The sequence below is a fragment of the Micropterus salmoides genome, unplaced genomic scaffold, assembly GCF_014851395.1.
Source record: "Micropterus salmoides isolate LMB-PRFRI ecotype aquatic unplaced genomic scaffold, ASM1485139v1 Ms_hic_scaffold_2, whole genome shotgun sequence".
Classification (NCBI taxonomy): Eukaryota; Metazoa; Chordata; class Actinopteri; order Centrarchiformes; family Centrarchidae; genus Micropterus; species Micropterus salmoides.
This window is the reverse complement of record NW_024041150.1, coordinates 37301384-37317863: the sequence shown is the minus strand read 5'-3', so window position 1 is coordinate 37317863 and position 16480 is coordinate 37301384. Positions and strand designations below refer to the sequence as shown.

The window sequence follows — 16480 nt, the reverse complement described above, 5'->3', positions numbered from 1 at the left end:
ACCAAATCCAAATCATACAAAGAAATATTGGAAGTTTCCCTTGTTCATCTGCATCATTCAAGATTCATCATCATCATCATCAAGATTCTACAGATCCGCAGAAGAGAAAGAGATCTGCTGGCTGGACATCTTATTCCCGTCCCTTTCTCCCCAAAATGGAGACATCTAAAATACTTTTTAATCAGGTTTTGCATTTCAAACATTTTTATCAGTTTTGATCAGTAATTTAACTTATTTCTTCACCAAGGCAGTAATTCATTAGTAATAGTGTGTTTAACATATTTTAAGGTTGTTATAGCTAAAGAAATGAACTTATTCTTGGGGCCTATTTTCCTGGACACTTAATAATATCCTAGCAACCCAAACGCTACGTCAAGAGCCATAATCGTCAGTTTGTGACGCACTAGGGATCCCTTTGACGTCATAGTTCGACGTATTGAGGGAAGCCCTGTTGTGTCAGTTTTTGATGGTAAAGGCAAGTATGATATTTAAGAGAAAAGATGAAGTAAGGAGGTGATTGGGGTGGATAGAGGGCCAGAACCCGGACCTTGAAGCAGGAGAACAGGGTTTGTGTCCCGTGCGAAACAAAACATTAAATGTTTTTATTTAGGCGAGTGAGGTAAATTGACATTAACGTTAGTTAACTTAAGTCTTAATTGACATACATAGCTATTTTAACCCAAACCATGATCTTTTCCTAACCTTAACCAAGCAGTTTTGTTGCCTAAACCCAACCAAGTACGCAACGTTTCACAACTTTAATAATGCGCGTTTCAACATGGCAATGTATCGAAACGTTAGGTTTTATCTTGAAAGTGTAACCGGATATTGCATATTTATTGTTGCTAAGCGTTGCTAACTTGACTGTGGGTCCCTAAACGTCAATAATTGATGCAAAAGGGCTACCCAAGTCTTTAAAAAGCGACGACAAAGGGCCTTGACCATGCGTCAGACATTTGACGAGTAGGGAGTGAGACCGTGTTGAGCAACCATACCAAGTGAACTGATCAGAGGAGAGAGCTGTCATTACGGAGGTGGCTGAGGTGGTATTTGGCTCTTGGGCTATAAAGTGAGGTTCCTATTTCAGAGTAAGCAGGGTAGTCCAGATGAAGACAGTCAGAATCTAGACGAATCTCTTCAACACCAGCTTATATAGTCCTCAGTTTCACCTAATAGGGTAATACCCGTAGGTCCGGCTAATCGGACCCTTTAAGATGGAGATCTGGACCTCTACCTCCTGGACAGGGGCAACCGTGTGGGGTTAGGGCTTACCCTATAAATATACACTGTATACATAATAATGATGATGGAAATTACAGATATTTTGATTGTAATTGACACTTACAATTTCCAAATAAAGTCTTAAACAAATATTAAAGTAATTTGGAAAAACTTTAAAGAATAACCTTTATTGTAAACCTTTATTGTAGATCATCTTTTTTATGCAATTACAGATAAAAAGCAGATTCACTCACAATCCTCTGAACCAGAACATTACAGAGTCCTCCAATCACAGACAGTTTGATTAATTATAGACACCTCCATCAGAGACACGGGTGATGACATGTCAGAGATTAACATTTACAAACACACTCCACACTACATGTTGGTCTGGCCTTGTTGGTCTCACAACCAGCCGTGCTGGTTGGGGTTGTTGGTCCATCCGTGAAGATATCATCATATATGAGTGGGGTTGTGGTTGTGATTAAGGGTGTGGTTGTTGGTCCAGCCGTGCTGGTATCACAAATTATGGTTGTGGGTGGTGATGTTGTTGGAGCAACCGTGGCGGCTGTGGTTGTTGGTGCAGTCGTGGTGGCTGTTGGTGCAGTTGTGGTGGCTGTGGTTGTTGGTGCAGCCGTGGTGGTTCTGGTTGTTGGAGCAACCGTGGCGGCTGTGGTTGTTGGTGCAGTCGTGGTGGCTGTTGGTGCAGTTGTGGTGGCTGTGGTTGTTGGTGCAGCCGTGGCGGCTGTGGTTGTTGGTGCAGTCGTGGTGGCTGTTGGTGCAGTTGTGGTGGCTGTGGTTGTTGGTGCAGCCGTGGTGGTTCTGGTTGTTGGAGCAACCGTGGCGGCTGTGGTTGTTGGTGCAGTCGTGGTGGCTGTTGGTGCAGTTGTGGTGGCTGTGGTTGTTGGTGCAGCCGTGGTGGTTCTGGTTGTTGGAGCAACCGTGGCGGCTGTGGTTGTTGGTGCAGTCGTGGTGGCTGTTGGTGCAGTTGTGGTGGCTGTGGTTGTTGGTGCAGTTGTGGTGGCTGTGGTTGTTGGTGCAGTCGTGGTGGCTGTTGGTGCAGTCGTGGTGGTTCTGGTTGTTGGTGCAGCCGTGGTGGCTGTGGTTGTTGGTGCAGTCGTGGTGGCTGTTGGTGCAGTCGTGGTGGTTCTGGCTGTTGGTGCAGTCGTGGTGGTTCTGGTTGTTGGTGCAGTCGTGGTGGCTGATGGTGCAGTTGTGGTGGCTGTGGTTGTTGGTGCAGTCGTGGTGGCTGTTGGTGCAGTTGTGGTGGCTGTGGTTGTTGGTGCAGCCGTGGTGGTTCTGGTTGTTGGTGCAGCCGTGGTGGTTCTGGTTGTTGGTGCAGCCGTGGTGGCTCTGGTTGTTGGTGCAGCTGTGGTGGTTCTGGTTGTTGGTGCAGCCGTGGTGGCTCTGGTTGTTGGTGCAGCTGTGGTGGTTCTGGTTGTTGGTGCAGCCGTGGTGGTTCTGGTTGTTGGTGCAGCCCTGGTGGTTCTGGTTGTGGTCTGTGCGTTGCCAGAGGCTGTTTTGAGCGGAAAATATCAAATCAGTTTCGCCTTTAGTCCAACATTTCAAACTGTTTTTAGGCAAGACGAGGCAAGTTTAGATCTTTATTTTGAATGAAAGTTTCTCTTACCAACAAACAGAAGAAGGACGACACAAATCTTTGCAATCATGGTGATGCAGTGATAGTTTCTTCTGTGTGGTCAAGATAAAATTGGTGATTTTCAACAAGTAAATGAAAAGCTGAAAATGGTTCTTTTCATTTAAACAGAAGAGTAAAAGCTGACTGAAATTGTTTCTCATTTTCAGCACACCTGTTTTCATTGAACTGCCAAATAAAATAAAACCTTAAAGCTTCTGAATCAGTAATTAAAACAAACACGACAAATAAAACATCTTCAACCTCTCCTGGTTCTGCCCTGCTAGATAACAGTTAAGGAATGACTATTATCGTTTCTTCTTTGGCTGACTATTAATTTAATTTATTGCCAAATATCATTACTAAAAGGTATCTACAGCAGCTGATAACTTTACAAATATTGTCTATGCTCTGAACACAAACTAAAATTGTTTACACCTGTACTTGTATTTCAATGTGTGTTGAAATATTTAACTTACCTCTTACAATATTATAAATGTATTTTTAATTTTAAAACAGTATACACCCTTCAAGGTTCAGTTACTATTCCGACAAATTTTTCAGAAGTATTTAAATTTCTTGATAAATAAAAAGTAATGTTAAAATAATAATACTATACTATTATGTATTTTGTACGTAACTGTATTTGTATAGCACTTTTCATACATTCGATGTGGCTCAGTGTTTCATATAAAATTGTGTGAAAACTTCTAAACTAGCTGAATATCAAACTTGCCTTGAGGACATAAAAACCTGGATGACCTGCAATTTTCTGACGTTAAACTCAGACAAAAGTGAAGTTATTATACCTGGCCGCAAACATTTCTGTTCTGTACTCTAGATGACAATATTAAATATTCTTGCAAAAACAAACAAATTACATTGCTTTAATGAAGCAGCATAACAAGACAGAAGTACTTACATGTTAATATTTTCTGCGTAAATGTTGTTCACTGCTGTGAATGAAGCTGTGATCTCTCTGATTTCAGCTCCTCTTTATAAACATGTTTGAGATGACATCAGACTGAAAACAAAGGCAATTTCTTTTTCTGGAATGCTGCAGTACGAGTAATGATTCATTGTTACATGTGAGAGCAAAAATATTTTAATGACTCTCTCTTTCTTTGCTTTTGTATTTTGTTTATACAACAAACCCAACCGGTGTGGATTTCTCGGAATTTGTCATCTTACATTTAATTCATTCACACCAGTGTCTGCATTCCAGTGCATTAAACCCAACCTGTCCTCATACCATAAAGACAGATAGGTTGATTGCCAGTTAATCCTAAAACAAAACTGGCAGTTAAAAAGTTCCAGTGACAGGCGTGCCAGACCTTATGTTAAGTGTCTTGTCTTATATACACATGCTGTATGTTAACTTGGCATGAATCAACGTTCATAAAAATAATTTTCTATCCTATACTGGCCCTTCTTGCTAAAGATGCTCCTTAACTTATTGTTGTTACTGCTCATGTTTTGTAGTGAACTGATCGTGTCCGTTTGTGAACTCATGCACTGCTGGGTTAAGCTCAATATAAACTTCTCAAACAATAGAAAGGAGTACTCAAAGAAAGCTAGCAAGGAAACGAAAGCAGGCAGAACTTAAGTTTCACTTTAACTTTCAGGCCGAGCTATTACGGGTTTTATGACAAAGAGACAGGTGAACATGGATAATCCATGAAGGAAAACAAATCAAGATCAAAAGAGACACTTCTGAGTTGCTATGGTCTGCAGTTATAGATAATTTTTGCACAGGCACAAATGAAAGGAGGATGTGTATGGAGCCAAAAAAAAAATTGTAATTGAAAAACTAAAAGTTGAAATTGAGTTTTGGTCTTAAACTTTAAAAACACAGCCATGTATTCAAACAAAAATAATTGTACCAGGTTATTTTCTTGGTTAAATGAAATGTTGATTAAATTCTGTAGTTATTTTGAATTTTTTAATTTTCATTTTTGCTTATTATTTTCAGTTTCATGTTTTCAGAATCAAAGTTTTTTTTCCAGCTTCAAATCTTAGTTTTTCAGTTTCACATCTTTTTTTTCCAGTTTCAGATTTTGCATAGGGGGCGTGGCTCCAATTTAGAGGGGTGTAGAATGTGAGAAATACATTATACGTTGCTGATTTTTAGAATTTCTCTGTAACTAACTTGTGAGAAATTAGCATTGGTTTCTAATCAATGGCTGATTTACGATAAACATCTGCTGGCATGTAGGTGAGAGTTTTAACATAGATCAATTGGGAGACAAAGAAACATCTCTGATGCCTTATACATTTGCATTTCCTTTATCAGCTCAGGAAGAGTATTTTGAGTGTATTAGCATACACTCGATTTCCTTCTTCTACCATTTGTTGGCTGTTGTTTTTTGTACTTGTTCTGTATTTAAGGAGAGGAAATGCTGAGTTCGGGAGAGTAACCCTGCGTTCTCTCCGTGGCCATGTTACATTAAAGAATGATTCATCACATCTGTTTGACTCCATATTCTTTGGGAAGGAATTATTTTCCGCTGACATTTTGGCGACGAGGATGGGACTGGACATTCCAGCTGATCAACGCCCGAGTCAAAACACAGGTAACATTTGCTGGTAGGGAAGTCCGCCGCGCAAAATGAGAGAGGAACACGCCTGACTTTGGACCGGGTGGTGACCGGCTGGACGCTCCAATCGACTTAAAAAGTGGGTACGATATTTTGAATCATTCCTTGGAAGAAAAAAAAGGATGATAGGTTGATAGACATGTAATTCCAGTGGGTGATGGCTATCAGATAGTATGTAACTTCATATGGTGATACACAGATAGGCCTAGTATGTAATTCCATAGTCTATATGGTGATACTTCTAATTAAAAAAAAAACTTTATTCCTTTGGTGGTATTTAGAGGTAGTAGGTAATTTCCTTTGGTAGTTTAAACAAAGAAAGGCCTGAAGACGTAATTCCTTGGGTGGTGCTTATAGTACGTAATTTCCTTTGTTGGTCTATAATTTTTTTTACGGAAGAGTTTCATATTTTTCTTTGTGTTTCTGGGGAAAAAAAGGTACTAAAAGACATTCATTTTTAAGGCTGTCCTTTGCTGCTGCGGCCTTGGTCAAATGGCTCAGTGTTTGCATGATCATAATTACCGTAGTTTCGTTATACAGTGTAGTGAACAACGGTGTGGATTTGTGCATTTTACATTGAATAAATTTGGAGCTACTCTAAATTCCTTTCTCCTCCCCAGAGAAGAAGGGGAGGGGTCAAAGTTGCTTTCTCTAAGTGCTATCCCGACCATAAAACTGGCACCTTTTTGATTCCGAAGCTGATAACGCGGGGCCTGACTGTTAAACTGACAAAGGGACACGAACCAGCCATTGGCATTTCCCTGAACAGCCTATCAAAACTGGCCCCCCACACACGTTTCCGTGGCAACTGACCTTATTCTTTGTTTATTACCACATCAAAAGGAAAACCCGTCTCACCCAAGTGTGACATGTTCCAGACACTGAACTTTCAATGTAAAAAGACTGCAGTCTCCAAAGACACAAAGCATTTAATCAAGTTTAATTAAATCTTTAGTTACCTGATTACGTTTGCCTCTATTTGAGTAGTTATGTTAACTGTTGTTGCTATCTGTTGTTGATATTAGTGCTGAAAGGAAGTTACTTGTGCAGTGTTTTTATTTTTAGCAAGACACTCCTTCATCTAATGTAATCAATGCTTGTTCATAATACTTTCCTACAAAATTCCTTTAGAAATGATGGCAAAGAAATGTTTTACTATACTCTTAATTGCCAGCTTGAATTTAAGGATGAATCAACAATATTCCCAGTTCCTAAGGAGAGATGATCTTTGATTTAATCTAAGCTTTCCTCATGTAACCTGAGCTCCCCCAAGTGGACGAAATACGTATTACATGCCCTCGTTGGAAATGCCGTTAAATGTATAAATATCCTGACCAATAATGTGACAATTGTTTCCTGTTACCAAATGCCTAGGATGCCTTCCTCTTGGTGGGAACTGTTGGGCTTCTGTAAATAGCATCATAGAGTACGGTCTAGACCTGCTCTTTTATGAAAAGCGCTGTGAGATAACTGTTGTTGTGATTTGGCGATATATAAATAAAATTGAATTGAATTGAATTGAAATTGAATTTCAGGTGGGACAACACAAGGCGTTCAAAGGACTTCATAACCACAGATGTCAGGGCAATGGGTCTGTAGTCTTTTAGTCCAGTGGTCCTTGGTTTCTTAGGGACAGGGATGATGGAGGAGGCTTTGAAGCAGGCTGGCACATGGCATGTGGCATGTGGCATGTGGCATGTCATGGCAGGTGTTAAAAATGTCTGTGAACACCAGAGACAGCTGATTGGTTCTTCAGGATGGATGTGGAGACAGAATCTGGACCAGTTGCTTTGCGAGGTTTCTACCTCCTGAACAGTCTGTTGACTTCCCTCTCCAGGATGGTAAGAGAGGGGGAGGAGGTGGGGGATGAGATGGTGGACTGTGGCCGATCAGTTGTGTGACGGGAGATGGTCTCAGGTCTGTCCCATTGTCTTTCAAAGCGACAGTAAAACTGGTTCAACACATTGGCAAGGCGTGAGTTGTTCATGGATTGGGGGGATTTATGTTTGTAGCTGGTGATCTGTCTGAAGCCTCTCCAGACAGAAGCAGAGTCATTCCTTGAGAACTGGTGTTGTAGTCTCTCTGCATACAGCTGTTTAGCATCTCGCACCGCCTTGCTAAACCTGTACTTTGACTCCTTAAACCTGGCCCAGTTGCCACTCCTAAATGCCTCTTCCTTTTCCAACTTAAGCTGTCTGAGCTTAGCTGGGAACCAGGGTTTGTCATTGTTATGACTCACCCTGGTCCGTGTTGGAATGCAGCTGTCTTCATAGAAGCTGATGTAGGACGCCACAGCCTCTGTAAACTCATCCAGACTGTTGGTAGCAGTCCTGAAAACATCCCAGTCAGTGCAGTCCAAACACACCTGGAGGTCCTCTACAGCTTCACGATTTCTTTGGCTAGAGCAACCTATAACAACGTTAAAAGATGTTAAAACACACTATTACTAATGAATTAATACCAAAAATAATTTCAGTGTCTATTTGTAGGACTTAAAATGTAGTGATTATATTTTTATTGAAAAATTAAGCAAGGGCAAGCATACAAATAATTTAGATGTCTTCATTTTGGAGCGAAAGGGAGGGGAATAAGATGTCCAGCTAGCAGATCTCTCCCTCTTCTGCAGATCTGTAGAATCTTGTAGAAACTCGAGGCTTTTTCCGAAGCCCTCAAAATGTCTTCAGTCCATGATGCAGTTGAACAAGGGAAACTTCCAATAGTTGTTCGGATAGTTTGGATTTGGTTATCTTCCATGCCCACCTGATCCCGATGGACATGAAGGGCTTAAAGGCAGAGAGCCGAGGGGGGAGTTCTGCCTGAAACTGTCACACCTGCTCGCCAAGGAGAGCCGTATACCTCCGAGTGTAACATTACTGTTTAAAAACGATATACTATTCTTTGTGAGGTTCATCAGTGGGGATGATTGAAGTACATATTGAAGGATGTTTATAGTCATCAATAAGTTATTCAGCAAACACTCTGAGGTGATAACTGCGTTTGATCAGTGATGTTTCTGATAAGGAGCTTAAGAGGTAGATGCATTATTCTGCAGAACAGATGTGTAGGCTTCCTGCAGAAATTTACATCCACCTTTTTCACCAGCATATAATGAGCGTTATGCCTGCAGACAGGTAGCTGGGCTGTTACTAGTGCGATGGTTTAGTTAAGTCCTAAAGGTTTGTTGGAGGAGCGTAGTGGCCGAGAAGGAATGTAAGTTTGTATTATGGGGTTTAGGTAGATGGGTGCAGACCCAGTAGTCACTCTCTATGCAAGCATTAGTGACTTGAATTTGATTCTGGAGGCCACGGGGAGCCAGTGGAGGTCACTGAGTAATGGAGTGACATGAGTCCTTTTGGGCTGATCAAAAACCAAATGCGCTGCTGCGTTCTGAACCATGTGTAAGGGTTTCACCACACAGGCTGGAAGACCTGCTAGGAGGGCATTGCAATAGTCGAGACGAGAGATAACCATGGCCTGTACCAGAAGCTGGGTGGCGCGCTGAGTGAGGTAGGGCCTGATTTTCCTTATGTTGTATAGAGCAAAGCGGCATGACCCAGAGACAGCAGCAACATGGTCTGAAAAGGACAGCTGGTCATCAATCATGACACCCAAGTTTCTCACCACCTTGGTTGGAGTGATGGTTGAGTAGTCAATTTGCAGTTTGATGTTATGGTGGATAGATTGCTTGGCTGGAATGACCAAGAGTTCAGTCTTAGAGAGGTTTAGTTGAAGGTGGCAAGCCTTCATCCATGCAGATATGTCCGATAGACAGTCCGTGATCTGCGCCGAGACGGTGGGATCGCCTGGCGGGAAGGATAGGTAGAGTTACGTATTGTCTGCGTAGCAGTGTCAAGAAAAGCCATGCGAGCGAATGATCGGCCCCAGTGAGGTGGTGTAAATTGAGAAGAGAAGGGGCCCTAGCACTGAGCCTTGGGGCACCCCTGTGGAGAGGTAGTGGGAGGAGGATAATTGTCCTTGCCACAAAACATTGTAGGAACGCCCAGAGAGGTAGGATTCGAACCACAGAAGTGCTTTACTCGAGATGCCCATTGCTGAGAGAGTGGATAGCAGGATCCTGTGGTTGACTTTGTCAAAGGCAGCTGATAGGTCAAGCAGGATAAGAACCGAGGATTGGGCTGCAGCTTTAGCTGACCTTAGGGCTGACCTTAGAGCTTCTGTTACAGACAATTATTATTGCACATTGTCCAGCAGCAAACTGTATATTGCACATATTAGTAAACAGTGTATTTCACATTGCCACCCCTAATTACTGTTACATGCCACAGAGGTTATCATGCTGAGACGATCTCAGAGTTCAGTAGCTTTATGGCACTTTGGAAGAAGCTGTTTAACTGTCTACCCATTGTTGTCTTTACAGGTGACAGAGGAGCTGATTGCAGAACCGTCACAATGTAAAAGCACTCCCGTGTGATAGTGTGATGGGGCTGTAATGCAGTGGTCAATATATAACACACACACGCGTATGGCATCCAGTTAGTTTGAAAACCAGTAGGGCTACAACACCGGTACCAATAATACCCATTTTCCTCCGCTGCTCCCATTTCGAACGAGCCTGAACACCGCCGGTAGACATACTAGGCTGCACGGCTGCGTTTGGAGGCTTCTGGGGCTTGCGTACCCCTTTCTGCTCCATGCCGGGGACTGTGACAGAAGGATTGGGGCCTCTCCCTGTGACTGCCGAGCAGACGCAGCCGTATTATGTAAGTTTCTCTCTTGAAAGGCAGCACTAGCCCCAGGTGCACGGCCAGGGGAGCCGCGGTGCTTCTCAATAACAGTAACCCGGCAATCCATGACTGCTGTAGTCGCCATCAAGTTCTCATTCACGCTTGCCTGGGCTTCCAGAACATCTCTCAAACTTGAAACTTCCCAGCTTAGCTGTTCCACTCTGCTGAGCAGCGCCAAGGCGTCCATGTTGCCAAAACCGACAAGTGGAAGTTCATCTAGTTAGTGTTAGACAAACCTGGGAATATTTTCACCGCACTCATTAAACACCCTCAGACAATCTTTGATGTTGTTAAAATCCTTCTGAGGGCCTTTGTGCTTGATGCAGCATGTTGTAGTAGTGCACATATCAAACAACTGTCGCTTGGGCGCTTCAATCCACTCAGATGAGAAATTGTTTGAGGCTAACAAAACAATTTCATCATGGGACAGTTTTCTCATTTTGACGGCAATAAAGTTCAAAAGCTCATCCTCCACTATCACTTTCCCATTATCTCCTTTATAAATATAACTCTCTGATTTTGTTCGAGGGCAAGCAGCCTCTCTTACACGGACACTCACACATATGTTAGTAGAAAGTAAAAAATGAAAGGTTGATAATAAATAAATAAATAAATAAATAAATATATATATATATTTATTAGGTATAGACTGGTTTATTTTAACATTTATTTAAGAGACAGATGTGACATTGACTGAGAAGTTACTCTGTTGTGTTTTGGACAAGGATAAGTTTTGGACCCCTGCAGCAGATGTAATTAATTGTGACCTCTGAGGTCTTGTGTGGTTTACATCACAATAAAAACCACCTAGTTGGATTCATAATTACTCTGTGCAGATCATTATTTGTTTCAGTACTTACCCACCGGATGGTTTGGATGTGCCCACATTATGTGTTTAAACTAGACTTACAGTCAAGTCTGAAATTACTCATACCCCAGGCAAATTCTAACTTAAAGTTACTGTTATTCAACCAGCAAGTTGTTTCTTGATTGGAAATGGCACAGGCGTCTCCCAGAAGATAATAAGATGATGTACAAGAGGCATCATTGTGGAAAAAATGATTACTCATCTTTTATTTACATTTGAACAAAAAGTGGCATGTCCAAAATTATTCATACCCGTCTCAATAATCAATTGAAAAACGTTTATTGGCTATTACAGCAATCAAACGCTTGCTATAATTGTATAAGTAAAGTAGTTTCTCCAACACTGAGGTGTGTGTGTGCGTGTGTGTATAATTAAAAGCCTTCTGTCCACCAACAAGCCTGCCTAATTTGACAGCAGCCTTGCATTTAGCCAGGACAGGTCACAGTAACTGAAGCTTCGAGTCATGAACCCATTTTCAAAATGATTTGTTGAAGTTGTTCAGTGCTTCACAAAAGCTTAATTTGCCCATCACTAGTAGTAGGCTCTAGGTGAGATTTGCTCTATTTTTTAGGGTTTTGGGTTTTAGGTAAATATTTAGTATTTTATATGATAGTGGTCCCACTTAATTACCTGCAGAAAGGAGTGGCAGTGACCATCTTACTCTCATTTCATTTCATTGCACATATTTCCTCACGATTGTCATCTTTCCTTTACCTCTTCTTCTGTCTTGACCCTTTTTCATAACTCCTCCTGCAGTGGAGTTGTGTTGTTGATGGAGCACCCGGGCTTGCTTCTGTGAATTATTCAGAAACATTAAAGTCACGCTTGTGTTAACAAGAGTCTCTCTGCCATGTTTTATTTAGTCTCAGATACACTGAGGGGCACACAATCAGTGGATGTGCTGAAAAAGTTTCAGCTGTCTAGGATGTACAGATGATTTTCTTAGATTTTTTTAAGTTAGGAATGAGAAATGTCTAGAAATTTACATTTCTTTAATAAGCCACGCCCACTTTGCGCAATCATTACCAATTTTTATACATCAACTGAGTAGTGACCCGAGATCATACAAACCGAATTTCGTACAAATTTATCTAGCGAATTACGAGGTATAAACTTTTTGCAAGAGTAGCGCTACCTAGTGGAGGAATATCCCAGGACTGCTCAGCGAAGCTTGTGCCGAGCATCTGATTGGTTACAATAGCCAATTTTGATTTACGGGCATTCATGTAAAATTGTAAACACAAAAGTAAAAATTTAAGAAAAAAACACAGATTGACGTATCAAAATTCTTTTGATAACTTTTGATCAGCAACGTAAATGATCCCACCAAAGTTTCGGGTCGAAACCGCAAAAATAGGTTTTAGAGAAAAGTGATAAAAAGTCATAATTTGACATTTTTCGAGCAGAAGACCATTGGAGCAAAGATGCAGATGAATCTAGAGATTAAAATAATGAAAGATGTTTGACTCTAAACAAAGCTGTTTGAGATAATTGCAAAAACGCAAAGTTGATAGTTATAGCGCCGCCATGAGGTCTATGAGGGCCATTTTTTTTGCCCGAGTAGTGGGTGGAATTTGCAACTTACGTGCCAATTTTGGTGAGTTTTGGAAAACTCAGAAGAAGAAGAATCAGAAGAAAACCAATAGGGCTCCAGCAGCTTCGCCCCTTATGAGTATAGGCGTAGCCCTCTAAGAGCTGTCACTATTGGGTTCATCCCCATCTTCATGCACAGTCCTGAAGATTTCTTTCGCGCCCATGTGCCGTGTACGGGCCTCTCTCAGGTATATAATACCGGTGACACCAGAGAAAAAGGTAGGACCAGTCGGGGCCGCAGCTTATACGCCTATACTCATAGAATCTGAGGTTACAATACATAATCAACGTTCTATTTCGTATAAGCTTCGCCCTCTAAGAGGTGTAGCTATTGGGATAAGGGCGAAGCCAGATGTAGTCGATGTCCACTAGACCACCAGCGGTCATAAGCATTAACACACTGCAAATACATTGTTAATGCCATCCGCGTTAAACCAGATAACAGGATGGCTGAACATTACAAACATTCCTTATACCTGCTGCTGTGAGGGAATTGGAATGAGAGTTACGCATTGTAACCAGTCCCAAAAATGAGCACAGGAGGCGTGACAGTGGAACAACACACACACACACACACACACACATAATGGCAACTCAAGCCTACAAGCACACACAGACGCACACTGCAGGCAAGAGTTGCTGGCAGAATAGATTGTGGATGTCGCTGTTGCCCTGGAGGAGCACATCATTATGTACAACCTCAAAAATATTGCTAATACCTTTTCAATAGCATAGACTATCCCAAATAAGTATACATTTGCTTATACAAAAACTTTTCATGAACATCAGTAGCAGCAATTGTTCAGCCAAAGTTCATGGACTCTGAAACATGATGTAGCCGGTGTAACACCAAAATATGTGACCTATCAGATTCCGTGACTACACCCAAACGACGATGTTTTCCTAACCATAACCAAGTACTTTTTAAATTTTAATAAGAGTGTGTTTTATTCATCTACTGTGTCAAGCTTATTAGTTCAATATATTCCCCGCAACTCTGGTGTTAATATATAGATTTTACCCATAGATAGGGACGTTAGAGCGGCTGTGGCTCAGGAGGTAGAGCGGCTTGGCTCTTAATCAGAAGGTTGGCGGTTAATCAGAAGGTTGGCGGTTCAATCCCTGGCTCCCCCTGGTTGCGTGTCGCAGTGTCCGCAGGGCAAGATACCCGGTTTGCCGGGTGCTATTTGCTATTCCGCCAGTGTGTGAGTGAGTGTGAATGTTAGTTTCCGTGGTCGAAAAGACTAGAAAGTGGACCCTTTAGGACCTGTACCTCCTGGACAGTGGGGTTAGGGCTTACCCTATAAATATACACTGTATACATAATAATGATGATGTAAATTACAGATATTGTAATTGACACTTACAATTTCCAAATAAAGTCTTAAACAAATATTAAAGTAATTTGGAAAAACTTTAAAGAATAGCCTTTATTGTAAACCTTTATTGTAGATCATCTTTTTTATGCAATTACAGACAAAAAGCAGATTCACTCACAATCCTCTGAACCAGAACATTACAGAGTCCTCCAATCACAGACAGTTTGATTAATTATAGACACCTCCATCAGAGACACGTGTGATGACATGTCAGAGATTAACATTTACAAGCACACTCCACACTACATGTTGGTCTGGCCTTGTTGGTCTCACAACCAGCCGTGCTGGTTGGGGTTGTTGGTCCATCCGTGCTGATATCATCAAATATGGGGTTGTGGTTCTGGTTGTTGGTGCAGCCGTGGTGGTTCTGGTTGTGGTCTGTGCGTTGCCAGAGGCTGTTTTGAGCAGAAAATGTCAGATCAGTTTCGCCTTTGGTCCAACATTTCAAACTTTAGACATGACGAGGCAATTTTACATCTTTATTTTGAATGGAGGTTTCTCTTACCAAGCAGAAGGACGACACAAAACTTTGCAATCATGGTGATGCAGTGATAGTTTCTCCTCTGTGCTCACTGAAAAATATAATTGGTGATTTTCAACAAGGAAATGAAAAGCTGAAAATGGTTATTTGCATTTTAAACAGGAGGAAAAATTGACTTAAATTGTTTGCTCATATTTTCTGCAAACCTGTCTTTCACTGAAATACCAAATAAAATAAAACCTTAAAGCTTCTGAATCAGTAAATAAAAGAAAGACAACAAATAAAACGTCTCCAACCTCTCTGGTTCTGCCCTGCTAGATAACAGTTGAGGAATGACTATTATCGTTTCTTCCTTGGCTGACTATTAATTTAATTTATTGCCAAATATCTTTACAAAAAGGTATCTGCAGCAGCTTTCGATAACTTTATAATACTTTGAATGCTCTGAACACAAATTAAATTGTTTACAAGATAAACTAAAGTTATAATAGCTGTGAACACCTGTACTTGTATTTCAATGTGTGTTGAAACATTTAACTTACCTTTTACAATATTATAAATGTATTTTATTTTATTTTAAAACAATCTACAAGTTCCATTCCTATCCCGACACATTTCTCAAAAGTATTTACATTTTTTGATAAATAAAAAGTTGTGTTTAAATAATAATACTATAGTATTATGGCAAACTGTATTTGTATAGCACTTTTCATACATTCGATGTGGCTCAGTGTTTCATATAAAATTGTGTTAAAACTTCTAATCTAACTAAACTTACTAAACAGTACTAATAATAACTCTGTACCGAGTAATAATAACTCTCTTCATTGTTAAAGGTGAGCACAAAAACATGTTTCTCTACTCATGTTCCACCCAACCGGTGTGGATTTCTCAGAACTTGTCATCTTACATTTAATTCATTCACACCAGTGTCTGCATTCCAGTGCATTAAACCCAACCTGTCCTCATACCATAAAGACAGATAGGTTGATTGCCAGTTAATCTTAAACAAAACTGGCAATTAAAAAGTTCCAGTGACAGGCGTGCCAGACCTTATGTTACGTGTCTTGTTTTATATAAAAATGTTTGGCCAGAAGCGGTGTTGTAACCCCACCATGCCACTCTCAGACACATTGTATAACAGGGTTCTTGCAACTTTTTAAAAGTCAAATTCAGACCTTTTAAGACCTCAACAAAATACTTTAAGACCCCAAAATGTTCAAACAATTTCTTTGAAAGAAAAGAAATGCGCAATACATCTCTTTTAAAGGTGACCTATTGTTCTGCATGTATGTTAACTTCGCATGAATCAAAGTTCATAATTTTCTATCCTATACTGGCCCTTCTTACAGACCCTGGTTGCAAAAACTCCACATGGCGGCGCCCTATCAGCCAAACTCAAGGTTTCAAAACGGCAGCCCACAAACCAACGGGTGACGTCACAATGGCTACGTCCATTTCTTACATACAGTTTATGATCTGAACAGGCTGTAGATGTTCCTGTAGGTCTCCTTTAAAACATATCAGCTTTGACTTTCTTCCACACAGGACTCAAATGTCGGTCTCATTTGTGAAAGTCCTGAGTTTACTTGACAAATCCATCCATCCCACCCTCCTAGTCACACTTACTACATACTATGTCCCCTGACTTCCTCTGCCAATGTGATATTATGGGATTCCATGTCAACAGATTTTAAGCTTTTCGCGTGTGATTTAACGGCATTAAGTCCCCACAGACCGCAGCAACAGAAAGGACCTAAATGCTACTCAAAACAAAATGGTTTGGGTTACAATTATGGCGTCACTTAACTTACGCAACCTAAATAAATCTAGTCTTTTTGTTTTATTTTTATTTCAAATGGCATCCGAACGCCGGTCTCTTGGGTCAAAGTCTGGTTTATTATTCACCTAAATCACCTTTCCCAAGCTTTGTCTGAGGGGAGGCCCCCCTGGTCTACCA

At 41.0% G+C, this 16480-nt stretch overlaps 1 protein-coding gene across 1 annotated transcript; it reads right to left on the bottom strand.

Annotated features, from left to right (window-relative positions):
• Positions 1–1389: 1389 nt before the first annotated feature.
• Positions 1390–10386, bottom strand: LOC119911949 (histidine-rich glycoprotein-like). Its single transcript, XM_038730922.1, has 3 exons — positions 9994–10386; positions 2852–2913; positions 1390–2737 (listed from the first exon to the last, which is right to left on the bottom strand). Exons 1-3 carry the CDS (start codon positions 10384–10386, stop codon positions 1741–1743), a joined length of 1452 nt encoding a protein of 483 aa, XP_038586850.1. The 3' UTR covers positions 1390–1740.
• Positions 10387–16480: the final 6094 nt, after the last annotated feature.

What these genes read in the sequence shown, in the direction of transcription:
- LOC119911949 (XM_038730922.1), bottom strand. Translation starts at nt 10,386, where the DNA reads ATGGACGCCTTGGCGCTGCTCAGCAGAGTGGAACAGCTAAGCTGGGAA. An exon ending in GGAGCAGCGGAGGAAAATGG is followed by an intron (nt 2,914 to 9,993) that starts GTATTATTGGTA and finishes TTGACCACACAG; the next exon opens with AAGAAACTATCACTGCATCA. An exon ending in CGTCCTTCTTCTGTTTGTTG is followed by an intron (nt 2,738 to 2,851) that starts GTAAGAGAAACT and finishes CGCTCAAAACAG; the next exon opens with CCTCTGGCAACGCACAGACC.